Source organism: Chanos chanos, chromosome 7, assembly GCF_902362185.1.
Source record: "Chanos chanos chromosome 7, fChaCha1.1, whole genome shotgun sequence".
NCBI lineage: Eukaryota > Metazoa > Chordata > Actinopteri > Gonorynchiformes > Chanidae > Chanos > Chanos chanos.
Genome location: NC_044501.1, coordinates 14,811,773 through 14,825,446, shown reverse-complemented (window position 1 = coordinate 14,825,446; position 13,674 = coordinate 14,811,773). Strand labels below are relative to the sequence as shown.

At 39.7% G+C, this 13,674-nt stretch overlaps 1 protein-coding gene across 1 annotated transcript; it reads right to left on the bottom strand.

Annotated features, from left to right (window-relative positions):
- Positions 1-1,637: 1,637 nt before the first annotated feature.
- On the bottom strand, positions 1,638-12,387 carry LOC115817547 (sodium/potassium-transporting ATPase subunit alpha-1). The gene is made up of 22 exons (XM_030780871.1): positions 12,249-12,387; positions 7,969-8,088; positions 7,784-7,843; positions 7,338-7,541; positions 7,140-7,253; positions 6,908-7,042; positions 6,678-6,795; positions 6,298-6,566; positions 5,830-6,138; positions 4,992-5,126; positions 4,701-4,893; positions 4,328-4,503; positions 4,099-4,235; positions 3,824-3,974; positions 3,561-3,729; positions 3,315-3,469; positions 3,108-3,231; positions 2,712-2,857; positions 2,484-2,614; positions 2,287-2,388; positions 2,045-2,136; positions 1,638-1,881 (listed from the first exon to the last, which is right to left on the bottom strand). The coding sequence occupies exons 1-22, from the start codon at positions 12,258-12,260 to the stop codon at positions 1,853-1,855; spliced, it is 3,081 nt and encodes a 1,026-aa protein (XP_030636731.1). The 5' UTR covers positions 12,261-12,387; the 3' UTR covers positions 1,638-1,852.
- Positions 12,388-13,674: the final 1,287 nt, after the last annotated feature.

Genomic DNA, 13,674 nt, shown 5'->3' with positions numbered 1-13,674 from the left:
CCAACATTCTTGTGTTTTGCCTCTAACTATTTAGTGGATACCCACTCTGATTAAATTTAAAAAAAAGGACTACTGAAAACCACAGACACTGCATACTACCGCTCGTCAATATAGCATGAAGACAACTGCCGTGTTCAGCTTTACAGGTGGAAGTTTACAGACCTTCACTTTTTGAGATGCAAATAGACTACAGCAGTTTTCATCTCTCACTTTCTTTCATCAGTTTAAGGAAAGAGGAAAAGAGCTCAATGGAGTGGATCTTTGTTGGCAAGGGTCAAACGGTCAGTAATAGTCTTGCTTCCAAGTGGAAATGCAATTGCCTTGAGCACTCTCAATTAACGGAGGAGCCAGTAACACACACACACACACACACACACACACAAACACACACACTCATGCATGCAGTTCATCTTGCTTAACTGCAACGATGGCATGCTTTACATAATTTTGGTGTAACTATGAGACTTCTGAAGGGCCAGCTATTGCACAAATCCAAAAGCAACATTTTTTCTCCTTATTTTTTTTTTTTTACTTATGTGGGATCAAAAATAAGAGTTATTTAAAAAAAAAAAAAAAAGAAAGAAAAAAAAAAGAAAAAGATTAATGGAGATTGAGTTGTCTCATACTGAAAGCCATTGTTGCTGCACTATGCGATTCCTCTGTGCAAATGAGGCTTCCATGGCACTGTTTTGGCTGCATACTCCCTTCTGTGCCCATTTGCCCTGGATTCTGGCACCTTGCCGAACCTCCTAGGAACTGATAGGCACCAGAGGGAAATGGAGCTCTTAACTCATGGTCTCATTTTTCTTTTAAAATAAAGTTAGCCAAATCAGACCTGAGTGAAAACAGGAGGTGTTTCAAGGAGACGCAAAGAGCAGTCCAGACAAACTAGCTCCTGTCAAGTAAGCCAATGACAAACCACTTAAGGAGAGCTATGTACACCAAAACAGACTCAGCAGTACGAAAACATTTAACATATAGCATTGCGATCCAGATACACTTCTTTTTCTTGCTTGCTGAAAATGCAATCATTTTAAAAATCACAAGAAATACAAGCTGTCTCCAAAAACCAGATCTTGAAATGTAACATTTTTATCTCATGTTATCAGACATACAGTACTGACCTCTATTGTTGGTCTCTGGCCTTATCTATGCTGTAGCGATATTGCAGGTGAGAGGTTTAGCAATGTTGAATTTCAGCTGTGTAGGAGCTTGTTCAGAGTGGGTGGAGAAGAAGCATGGAGTTAGGCTCACTCCTCCAGGCATGGGAAAATGGATTAGACATTCCATACCTGTTAATAATGCGCCTGGCCCCGCACTGCAAGGCTTCTTCCACTAGATTAAAAAGCAAACCCCCCCGCCCCCGCCTTCCCTCTTAGAAAATAAACTGCAAACATGTGAACCCGCGTTCAGATTTGCTTACTTTTGTCCTACCATCTAATAAAAGAATTTGTCAGTTAAACTTGACATCTGAACAAAACTCTCTGCTCCGTAATAAGATGAATTACTCAAGAGTGCTGGACAAGGAACAAAAGCATTCTCATCATGCACTCAGGTCTCAAACTACTAAGCATGGGTCAAACGAAAGGAAACCAGAATCAAAGCTAAATACATGACAAAATGAAAATGACACAAAATATGGGACCTGACTGAAGTTTATTTAAATTACACTTTTAAAAACATGTATAAAATTGGTCCGGCTTCAGAAACAAGGCACGCAATGTCTTGGTTCACGATCTCAGTGTTTGTATCAAGCATTCCCTATATAAAAACATCCAAATTACTGAGGTTAACTTTTTCCGAGCAGCAAGACAACCATGCAAAGAAATTTGTGTGATGCAGACTGAACGCTTTAGTAGTAGGTCTCTCGCTCCACCCATCCTAAAACAGAAGTGAAAAAAAGCAGCTTTTCAGAGATCATACCTACACACTTAGCCAAGATAAAAATCTAACCAGAACAAACTTTCAAGGCTAAGTTAAAAATGCAGCAATAATTAAGCAAGTAAATAAAAATCTGAGTAATTCATGACTAATGTTCTCCTACCTCCTGGGCTGCGTCGAATGATAAGCTTTCGGATTTCATCATAAATAAAGATGAGGAGTGAGTAGGGGAAAGCACAGAACCACCAGTTTATCCTAGAATTGGAGACACATCAAAAAATTAAAACCATTTTTTTCAAATAATATGATGAAATATATGGTTAAACTTGCAATTGGATGAGGGAACATTGCCATAAACATATCTTGTAATGAACAAGATAGATTTGAAAACATAATATGACGTACTTGAGAGGGTACATTCTAAGGGCTACATCCATGCCTGGGCAGTAGGACAGGAAGGCAGCCAGAGCAGTCTCCTCAAACAGTCCAAAAATGAGGATTTTGTTCCTGTTTCAGACAGATATTACGTAGCGTCAATTCAAAGAGAGCAACTTAAGAGATTCTTTGAGCTTTCAGTTACAATTTATGGAAACCCTGCTTACTTCATTCCTTGTTGGAAGACTGAGTTCCTCCTGGTCTTACAGATAATCAAATCAGCCCACTGCACAATCACAATACTGGTGAAGAATGCAGTGTGGCAAGTGAATTCCACAATCTTCCTCTGCTCATATGTCTGGGTAAATAGGTCACAAAAACAGATATAATGGTTAAAAATCTCAGCAGATTTAACCCTCAACTTTCCTGGAAAGAAATTAAATGTACGCACTCACCCACTGCTGACCATAGCTATCCTCAAGATCATTGATATATTTGTCGTCCCATTTCACACGGATACCCAGCAGTTTAGATGGCAGGAAGCCATTCTCAGCCATGATGACGAAGTACGTGAAAAACCCAGCTAGCGCCTGAATCATACCTGTGTGTGTGTGAAGAATACATATCACTGCTAAAACTGTTTTGCATGACCTGGATTTTATATACAGAAAAAAATAAGTTAAAAAACTGCTATTCTTTCTCTGCAAAATGTAATTCATGCAAATCAGAAAACATGAAAACATCATTTAAAAAAAAAGATTTTTGAGTTCAAAGTATCAACTCTGTGTGTGGCAGTGGGGAAAAACAAAATATTTGTTATATCTGAAAAACAAGATTTCAGGAGCTCTTACCAATCTGGCCGTAGGCTATACTAATTAGCCTCTCGTTCACCAGTTTATCTGTCTTGGGATTTCTGGGTTGTCTTTTCATGATGTCGCTCTCAGCTGCCTCATAGGCCAAGGATATAGCAGGGACCTTGAGGAAAAAAAAAAAGTCAGGGTTTAGAAAGCTGATTAAGAGTCCACTTATTAAATTTTGTTAAAGGGAACTGTGCTTACCATGTCAGTGCCCAGGTCAATACAGAGGATGGTGACTGTGCCCAGAGGTAGAGGAATGTTGGCGATGATGAAGAGGAGGAAGGGCGTGATCTCTGGAATATTACTGGTCAGTGTGTAGGCAATTGATTTCTTCAGGTTGTCAAAGATCAGACGACCTACAAAAATAAAATTTCTCCAGTGAAAAAGGTCATCCAGTACTGGCTTAAAAGATTTCTCTTTTTTTACGATTTCATAGCCATTAACTACCTTCTTCCACTCCAGTAACAATGGAAGCAAAATTATCATCCAGAAGGATCATATCAGCAGCCTGCTTAGAGACATCAGATCCAGCTATACCCATAGCTACCCCGATGTCTGCCTTCTTGAGAGCAGGAGAATCATTGACACCATCTCCTGTCACCGCCACAATGGCACCCTGTGGGTAAAATCAAGACGTTTTTGTTTACTGGGCTCTTTTTTTCCCCTTCAATCAGAGACTCAGTCCGTTTCAATAAATTGTTGTACGTTACCTGACGCTGGCAGCCTTCCACAATGATCAGCTTCTGCTGAGGGGATGTTCTGGCGAACACAATCTCAGTGTGGTGCTTCAAGACGTCATCTAGCTGCTCAGAGGTCAAGTCCTTCAGGACTCCACCGTGAATTACACAAGCCTTGGCATCTCTGGAGTGACATCATCATGAAGAATTTCATTACCTCAGACACCAGCACATACATAAATACATAATATCCAACTGAAAGAGACCACGACTAAAGGCCAGTAACAAAGTCCATAAGGATATATCACCTTGGATTGACCTCATTAATTGGAATGTTAAGGCGAGCAGCAATATCTTCAACTGTCTCATTTCCCTCAGAGATGATGCCAACACCTTTAGCAATGGCCTTGGCTGTGATTGGATGATCACCAGTAACCATGATAACCTGGAAGAAAAGGCAGACATGTTGAGCTCCACAAGTGATGATTACCAGACATAAGTCAAAATTGGAAGGATGTGCAAGATCATTTTCATTACCTTGATTCCAGCACTTCTGCATTTGCCAACTGCATCTGGTACAGCAGCACGAGGAGGATCAATCATGGACATGAGGCCAACAAAGCAGAGGTTCTGAGTAGGGAAGTTTACTTCATCTGTATCAAACTCAAAACCCTCAGGAAACTGGTCATCAGGAAGGTTGAAGTGACAGAAACCTGGAGTATCATAAACAATTTCCGTCAAACAAGAAGAAGACTGTCAAAACTGTTTAATCCAAATGTTGGGCCAAGAGCTCTGGGAAAACCAAATAAATGCTTAATTCTTCCAGCCATTACCGCATTCTCCGCCAAATGAAACAGTTTACAAATTAAGACTAAGAATTAGCAAAAAGAATTCAGTGGGATAATCCTACCCAGCACTCTCTCTCCCAGGCCACCCAGTTCCAGATAGGCGTTCTGGAAAGCATCTTTCATCTCGTCATCCAGGGGCTGCTCCTTTCCTTGAATCAAAATGGTGGAGCAACGGTCCAGGATTCTCTCTGGGGCTCCTTTCATCACCAGCAAGTGCTTAGTTTCAGAATCATTGGGATTTTTGTGGATGGACAGCTAATAGGAAGAAAGTCCAGGAACAAACTGTGAATTTGATGTTTTCAGGAAAAAACTGCTTATTTCTGTTTCACTATAAGTAGGGTGGTTTCACATACCTGATACTTGTTTGTGGAATTAAAGGGAATTTCAGCAATCTTTGTGTATTTTTCTCTCATGTCTTTGACAGAGCCACAACACAGTTCAATGCATTTCAGAAGAGCAGACTCGGAGGCATCCCCTGCCACATCTCTCTACAAAGCAAAAATAGGCTCACAATGAAAAGGCCAGAAATGCATTTTAAACAGTCATCTACAAAATGAACTGTACAGCCATAAAAGAAAATAAGATGTTCAAATTTCCTGTTTTGAATGGTTTGTACATTCCAAAGAGCGAGTATTTTATTTCATCATTAGTTTGCCAGACAAGACTCCAGGGGTGTAAAACCAGTTGGTTAATTACAGAACTGTGTGATTAAAAAAAAAAGAATGTGGGGATATAAAATAGAAAAAAATGTTGTGTTAATTTTGAAATTAAGCCAGAAAGCTATGGGTCATCTAAGACGAATAATCCAAAAGCTGTGAACAGTAACAAGCAAAGGGGGTGAAATTAAGTGGTGTTTACAAGGAAACTGTATGTGCCAGTTTGAGGCTCAAGAGACCAGAGGGCACAAAAGCTCCCCAAGGGCATGAACAGAAATTATGCCGGAGCAAGAGCTGAAAAACAAGCCCGACTAAGTGGTAAACAACTTGTAGGTAGACGTTACAAAATGAAAAACAAGCCTCTTACAATGTGCTTTTCAGGCACATTTTCATTATACAACTTTGAGCTGTACAAAGACTTCTTTGCTACTTTTCTCTTGGTGGTTTATATTTTTAAAAAAAATGTTTTATGTAACACGCAGATATTGTATTATTATATTATAGATATTGTATGCAGATAGACATGGTATCTCACCTTGAGGATTGGAACACTGTCCTGATCGGCAAGGAAGACAGCACGATTGCACAGACCAGCGATACGAGCAAGGGCAGCCCAAGTTGCAGAGCTTCTGTCAAAAGAGGTTCCACTCTGATTCTCTGTGGTGTCGGCTTCATGGATTTGGTTATCAAACCACATGTGGGCCACTGTCATACGGTTCTGTGTCAGGGTGCCAGTCTTATCAGAGCAGATGGTGGATGTTGAGCCCAGAGTTTCCACAGCTTCAAGATTTTTTACTAGACAATTCTTCTTGGCCATACGTTTGGCAGTGAGGGTCAAACACACCTGGAAACGCAATCACAGACAATTAACAGACCAAAAAAAAAAAAAAACAACCCAGAAAGAACAGAACAGAAAGAACAGAAAAAAGACCAAAATAATGTGGTCTGGTGTCCTCAGTGCTTTAACAATGAGAAAAAATATGTCCTTGAATGTTGTACTTACAGTTACGGTAGCCAACAGACCCTCTGGCACATTAGCAACAATAATTCCAATGAGGAAGATGACAGCTTCAAGCCAGGTGTATCCAAGGATCAGGGAGAGGATGAAGAAACTCACACCCAGGAAGACGGCCACACCGGTGATGATGTGAATGAAATGCTCAATCTCAATAGAGATGGGGGTACGACCAACCTCAAGACCAGAGGCAAGGGTTGCAATTCGACCCATTACAGTGCGATCTCCAGTGTTAATGACAATACCTCTTGCAGTTCCTAAGGTACAGAAAAAGCCAGAAATATACTTTTAGCTTAAGAGATGTCTTAAGAAAAAAAAAGGACAGGTGACAATAATTCAAGTAGGTCCAACACAAAAGCGTGGCAAACCTTCAACACAATTGGTGGAGAAGAAGGCAATATTCCTGGTCTCCAGTGGGTTCTCATTGGAGAAGTCAGGGGTACGAGTCTGGGGCTCAGATTCTCCAGTGAGGGAAGAATTGTCCACCTGAGTGGAAGAAACAGAAGCTGATCTTAATTGTAGCTAGAAAAAACATAAATATGAAAATGTATGACATGTTGGGAAATGTTCTATTGAGACCAGGGCGTCAATGTCTCACCTTGCATCCGTGTGCAGAAATAATACGCAGATCAGCAGGGATTCTGTCTCCACCCTTGACTTCAACCAGATCTCCAACTACAACCTCTTCAGCATTGATGCTCATTTTCTCGCCATCACGTACGACAAGGGCTTGCTAAGATGATCAAAGACAGCAACGGTATGAATAACCCTGAATCATCACTAAGACATACATTTTGGGGAAAACAAAAATATACATGTATAGCACATACCTGAGGGACAAGATTCTTGAAAGAATCCATGATCTTTGAGCTCTTAGCCTCTTGATAGTATGAGAAGCATCCAGTGATCATAACAACAGCAGACAACACAATACCCAGGTACAACTGTGTGAGACAACAGATGATGTTATAAAACCTTTCAGACTGAAGTTAACACAACCAAATCCATGGGGATTTTTCTTCTCTTACATTATCATTTGCTGGTTCCTCCTCTGAGGCAGCCTGAATTCCATAAGCCAGGAAACAAAGGATGGCTCCAATCCACAGCAGTGTGGAGAATCCACCAAAGAGCTGTTTACAGAACTTGACCCATTCAGGGGTCGTTGGAGGAGGGGTCAGAGCGTTAGGTCCATCACGGGCCAGGATCTCTTTTGCACGCGAGGTGGACAAACCCTGAGAAATTAAAGTGTAACAGAGAACTTATAAGTGAACAATAATCAGGTGTTGTCTTTCATTTGCCAGCACAATCATGTAACCACAGCTTACTATACAGAAATGAAATTTTGCACTGAATTTCAAACATTCAAGCAACAATCACAAAACACACTTGGACTCTTCAAAACTCGAACAAAACATTTTTATTTTAGCATGCTTTGTTTTGTTCATTTAAAAATTCACACGCTCAAGTAACCCACCCTAGTCAGATCTGTTCCATACTTCCGGTTCAACTCATCCAGAGTCAGTTTGTGATCGTCCTAGGAAACAAGAGAAAAAAACAAACAAAAAAAATCGTATGACATTGAAATCTGTTTTTGAAAGACCTGTTATTAGGAAAGATGACCGTAGTCTTGTCTTGTTCAAATTGAAGGAGGTGACTCACCAGATCCACCTCCTTTTTAAGCTCATCCATATCCTTATCCTTTTCCTTCTTGCCTTTAGTCTTGGGTTTCTTGCCACCCTGCTCTGAAGTTGCCGCCAATTCATATTGGTCTCGTCCTTCCTGTGGCAATATAAAACAAACACAATTTGATGTACTGTCCAAAATCAAATATCTATAGGCCGATGCATATTAAAGGTGCAAAAAGGATTCTCCTAGTCTAACACAATCACAATATTTAATTCATACAACTCACAAAAACAGTTTGAGTAAATTCAAATTATTACATCATCATGCTATAAGCAGGATTTTTTTTAATCTCTTTGAGGAAAAAAAAAATGTGTTAAATGTAGCCTGTTCATACATACTGGTCAGTAATTTACACAAATCTATGTGCTTCATCTAAAGGATTATTGTGTACTTTCTGTGAAATAAATGTATGCCCTTTGTGTTACATAAGCAAGCACTCAGTAACTAAAGACAAAGGCTCTTTAATCCCACACAGTACATGATGAACTTTACTGATATCAGTATGAAGACAGGAAAAAAGAGAAAATCAGTTCACTGATTTGCTATCAAGAGCTCATATTAAGCATCCTGTTTGGCCTATTTATGGATTATATTTACTTGCACTTGCACAACTATGACGTCTTGACAGCAGATCAAGCTTTCAAATCTATTCACTTTGACTTTAAACTCTGTTCTAAGTAACATGATGTACTGTATTCACTGTTGCTTAGCAAAGAACACAGTATGATGAGTGGGTCTGCTGCTGAACTAAAGAAGTCATTTAAGTGTTGCACTTTTATCCTCTCACAAAGGGTTTTTCTTTTATATAGATAATAAGCATAGCCCATGAATTAATGTGACCCACCCATTCAGTGGGAGGAGAAAAAAAAAAGAACACAATAAACAGGTATGAGAGAAAGCCTACAGTGGATTTGCTCTCATATTTTATTCAGAACCCATGGCTTTGAACAAATGAAAGTTGTTTCGAGGCGGGTTGATCTTTGAAGCTCTTCAGCCTACTCATATAACCTTCTAGAGATCTGAAAGAGCAACATTAGAGTTTCCTTATGAGTTGAGCTTAGGTGATTCATATTAGAAACGACCCACGTCCCTGCCCCCTGTTTCCCATGTAGCTCATGATAAATTTATTAAGACTCCATCACCATGACTATAACCAGCACAAATTAGTTTTTCAAAGATGAGTGGGTGTTTTGTTGCCATGTCTCATCTTTCTTTAGTATTCTCTAAAGCTTGTGTGGCCTCCTGGTAACTCTCTCAGAGGAATCTGGGTATTTACAGTTCTGGTATAACTAAGTCAAACATGCAGATGCTGAGATAGTATATCTGGAAATTCAATTTCAGAGAACTCACAAAGATACACAGTGCCTTACCCCACATGGAGTACAATACTTTTTGTTTGCTAGTGAGTATAACTTCCTTAAAAAGAAAACAAACAAACAAACAAACAAAAAAAACCTCTACCTCTGCCCCTGAAGGGAATGCGTTAAGTTAAACACTAAAAATAGGAGCATTCATTTATCTATAAAACAAAGATGTGTATTTTCTGTGGCAATCAGAAAGAGAAAATTGTTCATACCAAAAAACCTATCTAGGGTGGTGGAACTTTAAAAGCACAGAGAGAAATAAAAAAAAAGAGATTGTGGGTGGAGCTAAGACGGAAAAAAGAGCAAGAGAGTGTGAGAGAGAGGAGAGAAAGAGAGAATGCAAAGCCTTGTATAAATAATTACAACCCTCCCATTCAAAAATACTAAGATACAGAGCAGCCTGTGTAAACTCAGACAGGGTCAAAGCACTCTAAAAACGACTCTGACTTTTTGACACGCATGCCAAAAAACAGGACTGCTCACTCAAGCATATCAGTCTAATACTGGGACTTTGCCCTGTTGCCATGGGCAATAGGGCCACACCTCTGAATGTCTGAATGGTTGAAATCACGTGCTCTGCCCTGCTCCTTTTGTTTCAGGAATAGCTCATTAAATAGAGGAGAAATGCGCAAGCAGATCAACTTCATTCACAAGACATTTCTGCTGAGCAAAAAAAAAAAAAAAAAAAAGGTTTGAGGAAAAAGTCTCACGCTATTCCGCTGGGGAAAAAATATCTGAAAGGAAATGGACATCCAGAGAGCAACTCTCACGGGACAAGCAAAAGTGAAACCCGCAATCAACCACCAAAAGAAAAATAAACGACAGGAAAGGTGAAGAAGACGCGACGACAGGGTGAGAAGCGTGTTCTAACTCTAAGAATGCACCTTCGGGTCTGGCGCCAAAAAAGGAGAGAAGAGTTAATGCAGCCCCTCTACATGAGAGCAAAGTGTCATTGTCGGGGGTCAGCCTCTCTGTTCCGTCACAGAGATGGGATTGCGAGTGACAAAAGGGTGCACTAACACGCAGTGACTGTTGAGTGGAAAGAATGTTAAATCCTTTGGATGGGAGTGACCGTCTCAGCACCGCTTACGCACTAGAGGGGAATGAGAAAAAACAGCTGTGGTGGACAACACCTGATAAATATGAAGCAGTGATTACCTTACCCAAAGACAGAATTTTAATGGTCTCTTCTACAGAATCAATTCGTTAGAATGCGCTCATTCACTTTTACCTAATACTCGCCGTCTCTCTCTCTCTCTGCAATGTTTTAACCGTTTAAGATGCGTTCCAAAAATTTCTTTCATTGAAGATCGCTGGTAGCTTTGAGTTGTAACAATGCATCAAGTGGGGATTTGCCTTCCTCTCTACCTCTATTCCTCCCATAACACAACAAGCTCTCAAATATGTTGTGTCTGCCTCGTATCATTCGTACTGTACTGTGAGGGTGTATTGATTGAAGAGGCAGCACTCAATGCACCAAAACTAGATGAAATCTGTGAATGGTAGTTTGCTCCGCACCACAAAGAGCTCTCCAGCTGGGAATGCATAATTTAGATCCATGCTGATCCTATGCGTCTCACAGCAGGGAGTGGTGTCTTGCTCTTATATGATGCTCTTACATTCAGACATAAAATTGTGATAAGCGTCACAAGTACAAACTGTGGGTATGCACTGAACTCACCCAATGAATATCGGAGGCAGAGAAACTGTTAAATGTCAATATCTGATGACTCAATTTAAAAAAAGCCTAATAAAAAAAATAATTTACAACTCAGAATCCAATTACAAATGAGCGATTTCGACTTCTTTGAACAATCTTTACACTGAAATTAAAGTACGCGACACCACCATTTCTTAACATAGCACTATATAGCTACAAGTATGAGGAGTAATTATGTTATGATGGTATTTTGGGGGAGTAAAAAACGATTTTAACTTCAAGATAACAAGTTAAATGTCTACAGCGGTTGGTTTTATTCCTTGTTTGACATCGCCCTGTCGCTTATGAACCGTATCCCGCGCTACTGATCTTCTGCTGCAATTGCTACAGGTTAGGTTAAAAGACCCTGAGACTCATGTTCTGGTAGACTGAAAGGATTTTTGTGAAATAATCTTTCGTATACATGTTTAATGTAGCGTTAAATGCGACATGAGAATGTGCCAGGCATTAAGGAGGCGAAGACAGAGAACATATTTCACCGCGATAAGGCAACTCTGATGATGCAATACATAACCTCCTCTTTCTGAAAAGAACGCTCAGAAACATGTTGCATCAATATTCGAAAACACACAGACTCCCTTGGATTAGAACACTGCGAGATCAATTACTTAAGTAAATCATAGAATGCTTAAATCTTAAAAAGTTCCAATTCGACATTACTCACAGAACATATGAGTCAGATCACAAATGTTAAGTCACAAGACCACTTTTCCCCTCAGCAAAGAGAAACAGGCCAGGCTACAATGTAGCCATCTCAGAGAAGTTTCCGGGCTTCCGACATTCTTGTAATCTCAAACTAAAACAGAGGTTGTTCAGTAAAAGTTGGACTAAAATGTCTTACGTCTATCTCTGTTACCAAGAAGCGACAAGAAACAATAAAAATAATATTCTCTGACCTATACTTACAATTGGCACGATTTCTTGTTCACACAGAATATGACTCTTACAAGGAGCTAACTAACTGCGGAAGTCAAAATACATCGTAGGCATTTAAGGAGGGCAACCTATGTCACCCCATCTGTGCGCCGAACATTTTGATGTTTCTATAAAAGCCACCTGTATGAGCAAGACTTCTAAAACCGAAAGCAACAGAACTATTTTAAATCCTGATAACGAGGCTACATGTTTCATGCAAATTTAATAAACAGATACCACGAATATACTCTTACCCCGCGTCCCATTTTGATGTATTGAGTAAAAGACCTCTTGATTCAATCCCAATTTCCTTTAAAACAGAAAATTAAAGCCCCAGAATTAAAATAATTTTCCCTTTCTGCTACCCCTGGATGTCGTCCACACGTGTCACACCACCCGGACACGCATTCGAACTACGATGCTGTTAGGGTTCAAACGCTTATAAGCGATCTGAAAATTTTGGTGTGACGTCTACTCCTTTGCCATGGTTACACAGAGAAGGGGGTGGGCTTTATCGTATTCAGTCGTTTGAACATTAGATCTTTTCCACTTTCTCAGGAGCTCCACGAAGGGTACACTTGTCTAACAGTTTATCTCCAATCTCAAACATTAAAATGTGCTATTTCATCCCTGAGATCAGTCTCTCCAATATGCTACGCTTTTTTTTTTAAATGTGTTACATTTAGTGTTTATATTTTATGCTTTACGTCATGCATGACTTACCACGTACCTGAAGTTTAAAAAAGACAATCAGCATCCTATGTCTGCATTCTGTGCAGCAACTAGGGAAATAGTCGTATTCACAGATGATGCTTTAAACTACACTCAGTACAAAGGTTTATTTCACATAAAATTATATGATTACCGCGACATAAAGAAGCGAGATAAAATCAGTGCTTTGAGCGCTGAGAACTTCTTTCTTTCTTTCTTTCTTTCTTTCTGCGTAAAATATCATTAAGTGCTCTCTCGTAGCCCGTGTCATCTCTGGTTTACAGGTTCATTCCCGGTAAATTCCTGTGTACTTGTGAGCCTGGATTAACATATTTTGGTAAATTAGCATTGACTTGGAACTGATTACTTTAAAATCAGACAAACAGTGAAGTAGTGTAGTTGGTATGGGCATATCACATGAAAGCTCCAAATATTTGTTCGTACAGTTTTGGGCTCATATGTCAGTTGTCAGAGTCATTAATAACAACAAAAAAAGACACCATGTGATTAGCTTGCTTAGCTACATAAAACCAAAATAGGTTTTCGAAATGTATTTACTGTTTTGTGAACCACTTATAAAACAGCAGATTGAGGATTACAGCTTCTTCATCCCAGTGTCTTGTAACGCTCTTTGTCATTCGTATGGGTGCTGTGAGTTTCAGTGATAAAAACTGACCCATGCTGTTGAACCTGCGTGTATGTGGGAGAGTGTATCTTCAAAGGGAGAGCTAAAAATATCTTGAATTTTATTTACAGGCTGTGGGCTCTAGCCTATAAATGTGTTGCCATGGAAACTATCATGTTCCACCCCATCAGAGTATGCCTCCTAGTGGATGCAGCTGGGCTGTCTGGTTGACCTATCCTTTAGGAAACAAAAGCTACATATAATTAACTGGTCTTTGAATATTTCATATAATTCTTTGAATCTCAGTCTGTTTCATGTAGTGTGTCATATGATGTTTCCCAATA